We start from the raw sequence: 16,332 nt of genomic DNA, 5'->3' as shown, positions 1-16,332 counted from the left end.
ACTCTCTTAGCCTGAACTTAGATTACATGGCTGGGCCCACTTAACTATAGGGGAGGCTTGGAAACATAGTCTCTGAGAAGCCATGTGTCCAGCTAATTCCTTAATACTAAAGTTGAAAGAAAGAATGGATTAACCAGCAGTATACCACAAGGTAACAAAGGACTAGGAGGATCAGGCTAGGTGGACTAGAAAAGAGACAGTCAATTCAGTGCAACAATTCCATATTGACACTTTTCACGTAGCTGTTGCTTGGCTCTATCTAGAGAGGACTCAGAGGTAGTTTAGATAAGGCCTTTGCCCTCCAAATACAGTCTAAGCAGACTGATTTCCTACTGGATGTTCAACTTTGGAGTCTTCAGGGATGAGTAGGGCTTCTGTACGTGGAAGAGACTATGAGGGAACCTGCACAGGACAAGGGTTTGCATAAAGACACTGAGGTAGGGACCTCTCCTGTTGTGGGGGGAGTGAGAGGCCCAGGTCTCCTTGACTCACAAAGTGCTTACTAAGCACTTACTAGAAATTAAGAAGCAGATTATAATCAATATGGGTTATCCAATGTTTGGATGAGCAAGGCTCCTTATCTTTTCTTCGTTAATGTTAATCACACTCTTTTGGATGGAGACAAATATCTGTGGGGGCTGAGCTTTGGGTCAGATAGATCTGGGTTTGCAATCCTGGCATTGACTTTTACTTAGCAGTGATGACCTCAGATAGATTATTTAGCAACTCTGAGACTTACTTCCTCAACTCTAAAATGAGGGGCTCAGACTAAATAATGTCTAATCTCTTCTCCAGTAAAACAATCCGTGGTTCTCAGATAGCACTGTGCTGGAGGTAGTGGGGTTTGAGGGCTGGGAAGTTGGGAGGACTGAGCCCTTCCCCCTGAGCAGTTTCGTCCAGTTTTTCCTGTACCAGCCGGTCATGTTTATTCCATGTGAATGACTCCAGAGGCAAAATTCAAGCTTTTGAATAGGGCACAAATTAACTTGGGTACCCTTTAATTTCCCTGTAGGTGAACACTCCTCCAGCCCTGCCTTTTGTCAGTCTGGAGCACTTGTTCTAATCTGTACACACCAGAGGACTTTACAAGGCTTTCCCCAGCCTCCAGAATTATTCTTCTGATCCACCCTCTACTAAACTCACCCTTTCCTCAGTGCCAGGACGTTGAAAAACTGAAACAAGGCAAAGGGCCAATTGTAATAATTCACACTAAGGCATGAGTGACTAGGTTTAGTATATTAACACTACCTAGGATATTCTATTTCTTCCAAAAGGATCCTGTTAATCCTTGAAATTTAACAACTAATGGTATAGATTCTAAGCACTGTGAGTACTTGTCAGTGGGGGAAAGACATTTTTGGGCTGAGAGACTTTGCCACTGGGAAGAGAGAGAGGATGAGGAGGAGAAGGGGGATAGGGAGGAAAAAGAGAAAAAAGAAAGAAAGATGATTAGATGATGGATGGATGGATGGAAAAAAATAACATGAGAGAGTGGTAAAAAGCACAGAATCTGGAACCAGACTGTATCTTAGCTGGGTCACTTACTATGTAACTTAGGGAAAGCTTCCTAGTCTCTCTGTGCCTCACTTTCTTCACCAGTGAAATGGGGATCATAGCAGAGCCAACTTCACAGAGTGGTTGCGAGGAGTGGATGAGCTGATAGGTGCAGAGCACTTAGAATAGGGCCTGGCGTGGAGTAAATGCTCCACAGAGCTAGCTAGCCGTGCTGGCTGTCACCCACTCATGTGGCCAGCCTGTTGGTCTACCTCTTAGTTGCCATGTAACAGGATTCTGGTGCTTTTCCTTTGCCCAGGTCAGATGGAACCCAGGACCCATCCAACTTGGCTGCTTCACATTTTCATCCCCTCCTGCATCATTGCTTTCATTTTCATAGCCACAGTGATAGCCCTAAGAAAACAACTCTGTCAAAAGCTGTATTCTTCAAAAGGTAAGTGAGGTTTATTCATGGTAACCAAATGCACTGGGTGTCTGCAGCATGAGCCACTGCTTTGCACTGCAGGCCTATGGCTTGCTGGTTTCATGCTAAACCCACTCAGAGCTTACGAACCACTTTGAGCTTGTCTTGATGATTATTTTTCCCCAGAAGAAAATGGCTCTCGTCGTCAGTGAGCTGAACTTCTTACACTGAGTTTTTTAAAGGGAATGTTTTGTTCTTATGTCTGAAAGAATTTGTCTTATTCTTTGAGCCAAGAGCTTTCATCAGCCTCATGAGAGTGATGTTATTTTGGCAATGCAGAGAGCTACGTGCTCCGATTTTGCTGGTGGGAGGTTGCCAGGATCCTTTCTGAGGATTCCTTCCATTTTCACCCCTCTTTTCCCCAGTCTGGATATGACCTGGGTTAAACCCACCCCCTCTCCCAGGAATCTCAACCTCACGGTTGGGTAAGGAAAGGAGAAAGGTTTGTGAGGCCATCTGGGGATAAGGAAACAGCTGGTTGGTGGTGCATTAATGTCTTTCAGCAGCTCCCTTCGAGTTTCTCCTTAGCCTGTTGTATTCTCACCAACACACTCCCGTTCTGTTGTACCAGCTGGGACAGAGCATGCTGAAGCCTTTCAGCCCTGATTTCATTGCTTCATTGTTCATGTGTCTGTCTTTGGTTTCCTGGGTGGAGCCTGCCCACAAAACCCCCAGAATGTATGCAGGCCTAGCTGGTGCTTTCCTAAACGGCTCCCTTGTCTGCACTCAATGAACTTCTCCAAAGATCTATACATGGCCTCATCTATAGAAAATGAAATGACATGTGGAAATAATTCAGTAGGAGTTTGCAGCAGCACTATCTGAAGACTAGGGGAATTTTAAGTGGTTGTTATCTTACATTTATACTCATAACTTCTATATTTTCATCTGCCATAAAATATTGTCATGTTCTATTTGTCCATTGCCCTATGTGTGTATGTATTCACTTGGGTGCTGACCACAATATTTCTAACTGTAGAATGCAAGGAATTGTTGCCAAAAGAAAAAGACAGAGGGAGGGAAGAAGATGGCCAGGGGAGTGAGGGAGAAAGAGAAAACAGGAGATGGAGAAGAAGAAAGATAGAAAGAAAAATAAATGTGGGAGGGAAGGGAGCTTCAGGGTAAAGGAGAAGGTATGTCCAACAGAACTTCGACTTTTAAATAGAACCACTTCAGAGAGTTGTGTCAGATGCACCTCAGTTGTCTTATCTTCTGCCATTCTTCTTTTACCTCCCACACCCATACCTCTTGAAAACAGTCTTATACTAGGGTTCAAGGCCTGGGGCCTGAAGACTCCTTAATAACTTCAGAAATGAGCAGCTGAATGTTCCGTTCCAGCTGTCTTTGGGAGAATGGAATGGAGTCACACTCAAAGATAGAGTGGAAATAAATCCTCTCCTCATCCTTCACCCCAATCTTAAGAGTGAGTGAGGATATCAGTAGCTCTGAGCTGGGAGGTAAAGCTCAAGTTCTAACTGTGATTAGGAGACCTTTCTTACAAATAAGAATTAAGTGAATAAATGTGCAAACGATTTCTTTTATATTTTTAATGAACCAGAGAGAAATCATGGTTGCCTATATAACCCTTGTCTCCAACTCACTTGCATTCACATCTGCTTTCTTACATGTGTCTGCCATGCACACAAACTTGTGTGCCATGGAAAAGGGTTGAGAATTGCTGGTGATGCAGACAGAGCTTTAAACCAGGGTCAGAGGGCTAGGCTGGGACCTGGTGCTGCCATTTATTGGCTTTCTGACCTTGTACAAATTGCCTATCTTCTTTGAGATGGTCTTTCTATCTGTAAAAGGGGAAGCAGCAAGAGAAGGAACATTTTACAGCTTATTGGCCGAACTTCACTGCCGCTAGTGTGGTTCAACTTGGACTTCAGAGAAATCTTCCTAACTGGTTTCCCTGTATTCACTCCTGCAACCTCCAACTTGGTCTGTTCTCACTTTTTGCTATAATAGGCTTTTAAAAATCATAAATCTACCATATGTCCTCTGTCCAGACCTTCTCCATGGCTTCTTATTGCTCACTGGATGAAGTTCCAACAAGCCCAGGATGGTTTGACTCATGTTTCCAGCTTTAACTGCATCACCATCACCTTCATTGTCTAAGCTCTAACCATACAGGATTTTCTAGTCCTCAGAGGCATGGCAGTCTTTCGATTCCGAGTTTTCTCATACGATATTGTCTCTTCTTAAAATACTTTTTTCTTGTTGTCCACCTGAGTTGGAGTCATCTTTTAAATCTCAGCTAAGCTCATACTTCATCAAGTCTTCCCTAATTCTACCTCCACGCACCACACCCATTACATTAAATCCCCTTATTATATGTTTCCATAGCACCTACTTCTTCTTTCAGTATACTCAGCACACAATCACATGTCTAGGATCTGTTTGAATAGCTTGGGCTACCAATTAAATTGCATCCCTTTTAATTTTCCAATTGATTCCTCAAGTACCCACATGCCCATCTTAGCAAGAAGTTCAGTGTCTCCCTCTTATAGCATGTACTTCTCCACCTCCCACAAACTGCCAGAAAGCTTACTTAGCCCACAGGGCCAGTGCTAGGCAGCTAGGTTAGTCCTCCAGAGGGCCCTGGTTTTGAGCAGTTGCTGTCTACTCCTGCCATGCAGAATCTCTGGTCCTTCCAGATGTCTCCATCCACTGTGCAAAGGTAACCTTGCTGGTTCCGATCCCCACACAGACCGCAGTGCTACAAGATTACAGTTCTTATGGTTCCCCAATACATGCTCTGTCATTGGTCCCAAAGCAGGACCCCTATGGGTTGATGAGGTAGGAGGAGGTCCCTGCCTTAGCCACAGCTGCACACAGCCAGCCTCTTCCCTTCTAGGCCCTCATGTTGAGCCTGGGACGCCAGTCCTAACTTCCTTCTCTTCAGTTCCTCTTAGGGCCATTGGTATCCTGAATTTCTTAGTCCATTGCAAAGTTAAGTAAAGAAGCAGCAGGCTTGGTCCCTTTCCTTCCAGATGGCTCCTTAGCTCCTGAACAGATTTACCCACCTATACCTCAGTGACTAGCTCTGTGTACTAAAGTGTATTGGGAGGGCAGCCATTATTGGTCCATAAAAGGTCCTGCTTACCATTTTCCCCTAAGAGGAACCATTCAACAGTTTGGGGCTCGAGGGTGACCTGCTGGGCTCTAGAGAAGAAGCTGGCAACTTCTGTTGCAAAATAATGTTAAATTCTGCTTCATCTGCTTGTCTTTATGTTTCAAGAATACAGTAACTGTGTTTCTCTGATTCACCAATATATGCCCAGTGTCTAAAACATTACCTGGCATATAATAAATGTTCAATGAAATTTTAAACATTGAACCTACTATATGCAGGTGAGTATGCTAGATCTGCTCTGTCCAATATAATAGCCATCTGTGGCTCTTTTTAAGTTAAATAAAAATTCATCAGTCACATCTTAAGTATTCACACACTGTAAGTGCTCAATAGCCATGTACAGATAATTGCTCCTGTATTGGACAGTACAGATATACAATATTTCCATCACTGCAGAAAGTTCTACTGAAAACCACTGTGCTAGACCCTTTACAAACTTCTCACTTAATTTCACAAAAATTGCTTGTGGCAAGGAGAAGTGTCTTTATGCTGGAGTTAAGAAAGTGAGGCTCAGAAAAGTTATATGACTTCCCAAAGTCATACAGCTGGGATTTGAATACAGGTCTGTTTGACTCCAAAACTTGGGGCCTATTTGTTGCAAAAGTGCTTAATACAAATTGGTTCAGTCAATATTATTATCTTTGAGCAATGGAAGGAGAAAGTAAGTTTCAATCCAAAATAATTGAGTGACTTATACATTGACTTGCTGAGCCAATGGCAAAGTCAAGTTAGAATCCAGCAGAAGTCACCAGCTACAGAATCTAGATCTTTAGAACAGGTCTTCAGATCTTCAGAACAGTGTTTCTTAAACTCTCTTGTGAAGGAACAGTTATCATCATAGGCCGGTAACAGTTCACCTACCAGCACCAGCCCATGAACCAGACTCGGACTGGCACAGCCCTAGAAGATTGAGCCAGAATTTTACAGAGGTTTAAAGACCAAATATGCTGGTTTATGGTTACCTGTGGCCCACAGAGAATGGCAGCACTAACCTCAGGCATAAATGAGGTACCCACTGAAGCCAACATTCAAGAGCAATTCCTATGGGTTAACCATTGGGCTCCTTTCAAATGCAAACCCTCATGAAAGAGACTACAGTGCTGAATAGAGACCTCCAAATTCCAGGCCAAGCTCAGGATAGTCATGAGGGAATTACTAAAAACCCGATATATAGGGCAAAAGCAGAATTAGGAATGGACTGATTTCAGGAACCCAGGCAATGGCAGGAGTTGGGCATTAAATCCTAAAAGAGAATCAGAGTGGGAGGGAATATGTGAAATCAGAGGTTAAGAAAAAAGTGAAAACCTATTCCTGATTGCAAAGATATGAAACCAACCTAAGATCCCATTGACTAATAAGTGGATAAAGAAAATGTGGTATATATACACCATGGAATACTACTCAGCCATGAAAAAGAACGAGATAATGTGTTTTGCAACAACTTGGATGGAACTGGAGGTCATTATTCCAAGTGAAGTAACTCAGGAATGGAAAACCAAATACCATATATTCTCACTTGTAAGTGGGAGCTAAGCTATGGATATGCAAAGGCATACAGAGTGGTATAATGGGCATGGGAGACTCAGAAGGAGAGAGTAGGGAGTGGCAGTGAGGAATAAACACGCTGCATATTAAGTTCAATGTACACTATTTGGGTGACGGGTGCACTAAAATTCAGACTTCACCAGTATACAATTCATCCATGTAACCAAAAACCATTTGTACCCCTAAACCTATTGATATAAAAAAAAAATTAAAAGAAAGATGTGAAACCAAGGAAACTTACTGGTGAGCAGCATCCCATTATGTGAACTTGTGCTTCTGAACCAGTAACTTGAGTTACTTTGAGCCAGTATCAGTCACTTATACCTTAGTGCAAATTAATTGATCAGACCTTCTGACCTGGACCAGGGAAGGCAGGCAGAAGTGGCAGTCAAGACTAAAGCAGAAAAGGGAGAGCTAATTCTGCAGCCAGACATTTCCTGGATTGAATACCCAAATTAGTCCCTCAGCCTTTAAGTGCCTGAGGGCCAGGAGTAGACAGAGGAATGGAAAGTGTGAGACTTCTTTGTTCACACTCTTTGCCTAGGGGCCAGATTTTGCTTTATGCACTACCATCCGAAGTCCCAGGCCACAGTGAACATTTGGGCTTCGCTATGTGGATTTATTTAGATTTACTTTTTGTCCTGCCATATTTTAATCTATAAGCCAAACAGCTTTCTCATTAATCTTATTCCATTTCTGGAATTTTTCTTTTTCAGACACAACAAAAAGACCTGTCACCACAACAAAGAGGGAAGTGAACAGTGCTGTGAGTAAGCATGATTTTTACTTTTCTTTCTTACTGTCTTTTCTCTCTCAGCTTGAATTTTAAAGTAACCACTGTTCTATTAATTCATGGAAGGCAACTGAATAGTTCCAGCTTATAGAATCTTCCTGTTTGGTAGCATTTCAGCGAAGCCTCGTTCTTAGCCCCAGAACAATCATGCCATCTTTTGCTCGGTCTATATGCCTAAGCACTCCTAGATGATACTGCACTGGACCTCTGGTCTCACATAGTTAGAAACAGAGTTAAAATCGAACAGCAAAGAGAAGATATTCAACTGCGATGCAATTGACAATGGATGTTTTTGCAACAAACAATGATTAAGAAGTACATTGTTGTGGGCTCTGAGTCAAGAGTAATATGGGAAAAACACAAGTCTCTTCCTGAGGTTGACAGGTTTGGAGCTGGAATCTGTGGAGGAGGAAGGATATGATCTAGGGGTCAGAAGAAGTGGGTTGCTAAAATCATTAAGCCTGGTTGGATGAAAAGCTTAGACTCAGGGGAAGCAGCACATGATTGTGGGGGCTGGCAAGTGTGAAATGTGTAGGGCAGGCCAGCAGTCTGGAAACCCAGGCAGGATTTCTACCTTACAGTCTTGAGGCAGAATTCCGTCTTTTCTGGGAAACCTCAGTTTTTTGCTCTTAAGGCCCTCAACTGATTGAATGAAGCCAACCTACATCATGGGAGATAATCAGCTTTACTTCAAGTTAACTGATAGCAAATGATATTTACATCTACAAAATACTTTCACAGCAACATATAGACTAGCATTTGACTAAGCAACTGAGCACCATAGCCAAGATGACACATAAAATTAATCATCACAGGCACCAAGAGATGAGGGGGGGCAGTCTTGGCCATATATTTGGCTGAAGTAAGTCAATTTGTCATTCCTGCATGAGCCTTTATAAACAGAAGTAAGTAACCAACTACTATTTGGTCATTGGAGTTGTCCAAGAGGCCAGGGTTCTGTCTAATACCTGTTCATGCATGAACTTGCCAACCTAGATTGCATGCAGACTACCAGTTTTGGGTTTTTGTTTAGTTCAGCAGGATTTTTTTCTCAGCTCACTGCCTCTCAAACTTTCAGCAACAAAAGGACATCTGTGATATCAGAATCTACCACTCTAAGTATTTGGATGCAATAGCAATGAATATCTGAGTAAATCTAGGTGGGGAGTGGGGGCACCCTGTAGCCAAAATGACTTAAAAAAATCAAACCAAAATTTGGAAATGATGCCTTGGTACAATGAAGAGACTACTTGAGGTAGGTTTGACTTATCTAATTTCTTATTTTCTTTACCAATACCTAATGAGGAATTTAAATATTTCTAGATAGCTTTGGAAAGGTCCCTTAAAGAGGCACCAGCATACCACTGCCAGATCTAATCCCCCCAAACCCTGTTTTCATCATCATCATGTCATCACTTGTCTCTATAGATCATATCAAATCCTTCCCAGAGTTTTTCAGGCCTTTTGACAACTAGCCACATTTCACTAAGCCAACTCATCTACCACTCCTCAACAAAACTTTTCCTCAAGTTGAGCTGCTCCACCAACACCACTGCCATGAGCTCATTCCCACTTCTGTGCCTTTGCTCATGTTGGTTATTTTTTTGGAGTGTCCTCCCCATTCCTTCTTACTTGTCCCAATCCCAACTTTTGGCATGGTCTACTTTAAGATACAGTAATGAGTAACTTTATTATTATAACACCAGGCTTCTGTTCTAAGACATTAGAAGTGTGTTTAGACTAGCTCATTTAATCCTCACAGTAGCCCTCTGAAGTACTTACTCCCTGCTTCCCATTTTATAGGTGAGGAAGAAAAACATGAAGAGGTTAACTAACTTGCCCAAGGTATATAGCTAATAATATAAGGGCCAATAAATTGATTCAGCAATCCAGGTGTCCAAGTCCAGAATCCACACCCATACACTACACTCTGCTTTTTTAAAATTTAATTCAATTTTTTTTTAGAGACAGAGTCTTGCTCTATCACCCAGGTTGGAGTGCAGTGGTATGACCGTGGCTCACTGCAGCCTCAACTTTTGGACTCAAGCAATCTTCCCACCTCAGCCTCCTGAGTAGCTGGGACTACAGGTGCATGCCACTGTACCTGGATTTTTTATTTTTATTTTTTGTAGAACTGGGGTCTCACTATGTTGCCCAGGATGGTCTCAAACTCCTCGGCTCAAGCAATCCTCCTGCCTTGGCCTCCCAAAGTGCTGGGATTCCAGGCGTAAGCCACTGTGCCCAGCCTACATACACTACACTCTCTTGCTTAATCTGTAAGACTCTCTCCCCCACTCATACCTTTTTATTTTTCCTCTGCATTGTACACACAATCTATACCACTCTTAAGCACATGATTACAGCATTATTTTCCGGCTGCTTCTATGTGTCTATATTTTAGGTCCACCTGGTCAATATAATAAAGTGGGATATTAGTGTTAATGCAACTATATGGTATTTGATATTTGTCTTTCTGTCCGTTTATCAATGTTTCTTATAGTTTATTATATAATAAATTTAAAAGGTGTCTGATTTTGACCAAATTTGACTCAATACTAAAAAACAATATTAAAATAAATTTTGTTTAATTTTAGTTGAGTCTATCAACTCAAAAAAAGAATAACCTACAACAATAAAAAGTTTCAGAACATTTTTTAAATTACTGATTTTATGAGTGTAAAAATAAAAAATAAAAAAGTATAAAGAAAACAAAAATAATTTAGAATCCATTGCCTAGAAATTGCCATGGTTAAGATTTTAATATTGCTCAGGCCCAGACAGCTCAGGGCTTTGACATTCCCACACCCATTCTCTGCCATCCCAGTTCTATCTCATCCCAAAACCATCCATTATGAGGAGAGTGTACAGCTCTAGGCTGCCCGGGAGCCATCCCGCACTCTCATTTTGTGACTCGGCATCTTGGAAGATGGAGTCTTGGGACTTAGCCTGGACATGTCCCTTGCATGTACTTCTTACAAGACTTTTATTCAGATGAATATTTTCCCTTCCAACTTAAGAAGCACAGGACTTGCTGGTTTTGCTTCACTAACCAGCAACTGAAGCAAGACCTGACTTGTGAAAATGCCTAATAGAGTTCAGTATTAGCGCTGTTTCACCATTTCCTGGATCTCTTGCCTTTGTGCACATGATAGAATTGCACTTCTCTGTAATTAATTTGTAGTAAAGTGTGGTCATGTAACTCACTTTGGTCAATTAAATGTAAGCATAAGTGATGCGTGTTATTTCTGGGTAGAAGATGTAAGAGTTGGCATATGCTTTGCCATATTTTCTTTATCTATCTGGCATGGTAACCAGTAACATTCTAGGTAGTAATTGCTCCATCAGTCTCAGTCTCTGAGTAACTAAAATTGACAGAGTCCCCTGCTGACCCTCAATGTACATGGAACATGAACAAGAATAAGCTTTTGTTTTTTATATTGAGATTTTGGAGTTGTTTGTTCCTACAGCATTACCTAGTTTACTCTAATACAACATGGAAAAAACTGGAACCTATAATAAATAGACCCTACGTTGCCATTTAAACTTCTAGTTCTGAGGAATAATAATGTGGGGAAATACTTTCTATATAATAAAAAAAATAGAAAATCGCAAAATAAAAATATACTTATGTATCATTCATGTCCTATTAAAAATGTTATTTATAGACTCACCATATTCCCTTCCTCCAGAAAAATAGAAGTAAAAATATGAAAATGCCTGTAATCATGTTTTTGGATTATGGAATCAAGTATTGCTTTTTACTTTTATGTTTTCTGAATTTTTGTTGTACTTCACTACATTTTTGAGTGCCCTGATGTATTACTTTCAAGAAGAAGAAGAATACTTTCTGAAGCCATTTCAACCATCCCCACTCACCTCTCTAGATCCCAGTAGTCAAATACATTATATAGGACTCTTCATCAGTCCTTATCAAGTTTAGGAAGGGCGATGCTATACCTTCTTTAAAGGACACCTACCAATGTCTTAGTTGCCTTTCAAAGACTCCTAGCACAGCTAAATGTGATGGATATGCTCTAAGGATGTAAGAGCTGAAGTGACTTGCATAAGGTCATATCATAACTTACTGTTAGAAATGGAGCTAGAACTCAGACCCACTGAGTCCTTGTCTGTGACACACTGCCCTTTCCATTTGTGGAAGTTGTTCTTGTATCTAACTTTATCTGCGCTACTATTTGGGCCTAGCCATTCTCCCTCTTATGCAGACAAGCAGATAAACAGTAAAACTTTAGGAGTGGATTATGATACCATAGATATATATCATCTATCCTTTACAAAATAGTTATTATAGTCATCAAGCCTTGGTTAGAGTTTACAGACCATGTATCCTAGCTACCTCATTTCACAGATTATGACATTGGGGGCTAAGAGATATTAAGTGACTTCCTTAAGTGAAACAGTAGCAGACCAAAAGAAGTCATGATTCCCAGCATAGTGCTACTCATTCATTTATTCATTCATTCACCCACTCACAAACCAGTATTAAGTTTCTGTTATTTGCAAGACCCTGTCAGTTAGGCCATGTGGGAACTAGAAGGATGAATTTATCAGTCATCCAAGATTCTTACAATTAAGTATTACTGATAAGGTACTCAAGAAACAGTTCTCATTCACATAATTTGGGTTAAAACAAAAAGAAGCCAGCTTTCTATATACTTTTGGTCCAGTCTTTATGTTTTTTGTTTTGTTTTGTTTGTTTTCATGAGTATCCCGACTTCCTTCTAAGAACTTCCAGCTGAGAACTGACCACAGCGTCAGCATTCCACATGGGTGTGTTTCCTTTCCCCTTTCCCATTTCAGTGGTTTCCAATTTCTTTTTCTTTTGCCACTATAAACCTTTTGCAAAGGAAATATTAGACAGAACTCCTACATGTCAAGCAAATTAAAACAGTGGTGAAATTAGAGTGGAGGGTATAATCACCCTATCATATAGGCTATTTGTCCATATCATATTTGTCCCTACAAAGGCCTCTAAGGCAGGGGTCCCCAACCTCTGGGCCGCAGACCGGTACCAGTGGCCTGTTAGGAACTGAGCCACACAGCAGGAGGTGAGCGGCAGACGAGCGGGCACTACTACCTGAGCTCTACCTCCTGTGAGATCAGCAGCAGCATTAGATTCTCATAGAAGCGTGAATCCTATTGTGAACTGCACATATGAGGGATCTAGGTTGTGTGCTCCTTATGAAAATCTAATGTCTGATGATCTGAGGTGGAACAGGTTCATCCCGAAACTACAGCCTACCCCCACTCCCACATCCAATCCATGGAAAAATTGTCTTCCCTGAAACCAGTCCCTGGTGCCAAAAATGTTGGGGACCACTGCTCTAAGATACCTTGTGCTTCTTGGAACATATTTGGAAAATCATGTAGCTCTCAAATTATCCCTATGTCCTGAAGCCCACCTTACCATCAATCCTCAGAAATACCCAACCCATGTCAGGCAACTTCACACTTTCTTTCTTCAGGCAGCACAGTTGTCTCAGGGAGGGAGGAGAGTGCTATTAGCAAGAGGAGTCACTAACAGCTTCACTCACCTGTGCCCATGAATTTTTAATGGTGTGAAAAGTCTGTGTATTTTTTATGGTTCTCTATGGCTCATATAAGAGGGACAAACAATACATGAAAGTTCAGAGATGGGGACAAATATCACTTTAAGCGGGGGATAATCAGGGAAGAAGAAAGGTTTCATGGAGAAGGTGACTTTTGAATCAGGAAGAAATGGAAACAGCAAACTCTTCTAGATAGAGGAGACACTAACAGGAAAGGCAGACAGGCAGGAAGGTGTGGGAAAGTGCACGTGACCCCGTTCAGAGAGAAAGCCAGGTGTGAGATAAGGGGGAAAGACTGTTAGGGCATGTATTGTAAACCACTAATTCCAGGCAAAAGTTAGATTTTACTTACTAAGCAAGAGTGCTTCAGTTAGATCCTAGCAGGAAATGGAGGGTATACTTAGAAGAGGTAACTGAGGCAAGTTTAATTTATAAAGGTGTGTGCAGCGTTAAGGGAAACCAGCAAGGGATACTGAGCATGCCAGGATGCAAGAGCAGGCAGGGAAGGTGACTATTCCTAGGTCTGAAGGAGAAAGGGGAGGGAGCAGTTCCCAGAACCCTAGTAAAAATGGCAATGAGAAAGGTCCATCTGGCAGGACCTATGGTCTTTAACAGAGGGACAAAGTCAACCCACAACTTGTCTGGGAGGTTGCTGAGGAATAGATACCCCAACCTCTCTCTCAACCCACTGCAACACTCTTTTTCCCCTAGACTGAGCCCAGTCAAAGACAGAGGGAGGAGCCCAGTGAAGCAGTCTACAATGTCATCATCCTGGAGCATGAATAGAGCGCAGCAGGGTGAATAATGAGTCTGCAGGAATTAATAGAAATATCTGACACAATAGGGAACTATAAGAGGTTTTGAATAGGAGAGGCCCCTGAAATGTGCTCCAATATTACTGAGCTATGTGTGGCCCACAGAATGGAAGAGGAACAGCTCTTGCAATAGGTCTGAGGAGAGAAGCTGAAGACTTGGACTAGGGCAATGGTAAAAACTGTGGAAAGAAGTTTTAAATGAAAAGTTTTAAACCATGCGGCTTCCAGCTAGATGAACTTTTTTAAAAAAATTAGTTCCTCACTCAAATTTTGGGGAGGTTATATATTTTCTAATCATAAAAAATGATTTTTCTTATTTGTGGGCTTTTCTCCCCAGATCTGAACCTGTGGTCTTGGGAGCCAGGGTGACCTGATATGACATCTAAAGAAGCTTCTGGACTCTGAACAAGAATTCGGTGGCCTGCAGAGCTTGCCATTTGCACTTTTCAAATGCCTTTGGATGACCCAGCACTTTAATCTGAAACCTGCAACAAGATTAGCCAACACCTGGCCATGAAACTTGCCCCTTCACTGATCTGGACTCACCTCTGGAGCCTATGGCTTTAAGCAAGCACTACTGCACTTTACAGAATTACCCCACTGGATCCTGGACCCACGGAATTCCTTCAGGATCCTTCTTGCTGCCAGACTGAAAGCAAAAGGAATTATTTCCCTTCAAGTTTTCTAAGTGATTTCCAAAAGCAGAGGTGTGTGGAAATTTCCAGTAACAGAAACAGATGGGTTGCCAATAGAGTTATTTTTTATCTACAGCTTCCTCTGGGTACTAGAAGAGGCTATTGAGACTATGAGCTCACAGACAGGGCTTTGCACAAACTCAAATCATAATTGACATGTTTTATGGATTACTGGAATCTTGATAGCATATGAAGTTGTTCTAATTAATAGAGAGCATTTAAATATACACTAAGTGCACAAATTGTGGAGTAAAGTCATCAAGCTCTGTTTTTGAGGTCTAAGTCACAAAGCATTTGTTTTAACCTGTAATGGCACCATGTTTAATGGTGGTTTTTTTTTTTAAACTACATCTTTCCTTTAAAAATTATTGGTTTCTTTTTATTTGTTTTTACCCTAGAAATCAATTATATACAGTCAAAAATATTTGATATGCTCATACGTTGTATCTGCAGCAATTTCAGATAAGTAGCTAAAATGGCCAAAGCCCCAAACTAAGGCTCCTTTTCTGGCCCTCAATATGACTTTAAACTTGACTTTTCAGTGCCTCAGTTTGCACATCTGTAATACAGCAATGCTAAGTAGTCAAGGCCTTTGATAATTGGCACTATGGAAATCCTGCAAGATCCCACTACATATGTGTGGAGCAGAAGGGTAACTCGGCTACAGTAACAACTTAATTTTGTTAAATTTGTTCTTTATACTGGAGCCATGAAGCTCAGAGCATTAGCTGACCCTTGAACTATTCAAATGGGCACATTAGCTAGTACAACAGACTTACATAGGTGGGCCTAAAGCAAGCTCCTTAACTGAGCAAAATTTGGGGCTTATGAGAATGAAAGGGTGTGAAATTGACTAACAGACAAATCATACATCTCAGTTTCTCAATTCTCATGTAAATCAGAGAATGCGTTTAAAGAATAAAACTCAATTGTTATTCTTCAACGTTCTTTATATATTCTACTTTTGGGTAAGAGGTTTGCTCAGGGTCTTGCAAGTCAGTAAGTTTAATATCCTATTATGCCATTTGGCTCCCAAAGATTTGAAGGCCTTTGAGGCAAACTTGGATGTACTTTTCAGCAGGGTTGGGTCCTAGGGATGCTTGATCTGGGGCTCCTGCTGGAGGAGGAGCACTTCCTAACACCACAGAGAGCAGGGCAGGAGACAAGGCCTTCTTCCCTGGAAGAAGCCCACCTATGCTGCCCCTACCCCCACCCATGCCCCAGATATGTGATTGGCATGCTGAATGCTTGGGGAGTTTTGTTTAACTCTGTTAGGAACCCAGTGGCATAATGGCTTCTGTCAAAATATTCCCATCTTTGTTCCTAGATTGGGGCTATCTTTTAGATTACCAAATAGGGAGAGAGCAATCTAGCTGTAGTATCCTGAAATCTGGGTTCTGTCAGGGGAGAAAATCATAAGGCATTGTGTCTTAGCTTCAGAAATTTTCTATACTACAGCATGCTATCTTAACACCTAACATTTATCAAGTACTTGCTATTGCCCAATATTGTTAAGCATTTTACACATACTATTGGAACAAATCATCCCCAAACTCTCTGAAAAAGACACTATTAATTACTCCATTTTACAGATAAGGAAAGGCACAGAGAGGTTAAGTAATTTGGTTAAGGCTGCTTGTTCAGTTTGAAAGGGATGGAATTAGAGCAACAAACCTATATTTTTTGTTACACACCATAATGTGCCCTGATTTCCTATCACATGGGGTTTAAAGTGGTATTTTTATACTGTATGGTCTCTTTGCTGGTCAATAATTAATTTCAGAAATAACAGATGCTGGCGAG

General features: G+C 41.3%; 1 protein-coding gene across 4 annotated transcripts in view; it reads left to right on the top strand.

The window, feature by feature from the left end:
- PDCD1LG2 (programmed cell death 1 ligand 2) overlaps positions 1-15,472 on the top strand; it is a 77,384-nt gene extending 61,912 nt beyond the window's left edge. For 2 of the 4 annotated variants that reach the window (XM_001140776.8, XM_063788735.1), the window contains exons 5-7: positions 1,814-1,948; positions 7,376-7,425; positions 14,172-15,472. In XM_001140776.8, the coding sequence (XP_001140776.2) occupies positions 1,814-1,948; positions 7,376-7,425; positions 14,172-14,177 (191 nt within the window). In that variant the 3' untranslated portion in view covers positions 14,178-15,472. Of the gene's footprint in view, positions 1-1,813; positions 1,949-7,375; positions 7,430-14,171 lie in introns of all 4 variants that reach the window. The other 2 variants (XM_009456280.5, XM_016960571.4) reach the window with 1 other exon arrangement.
- Positions 15,473-16,332: the final 860 nt, after the last annotated feature.

Source organism: Pan troglodytes, chromosome 11 (assembly GCF_028858775.2).
Source record: "Pan troglodytes isolate AG18354 chromosome 11, NHGRI_mPanTro3-v2.0_pri, whole genome shotgun sequence".
Lineage (NCBI taxonomy): Eukaryota > Metazoa > Chordata > Mammalia > Primates > Hominidae > Pan > Pan troglodytes.
This window is presented reverse-complemented; position numbering and strand designations above follow the sequence as displayed.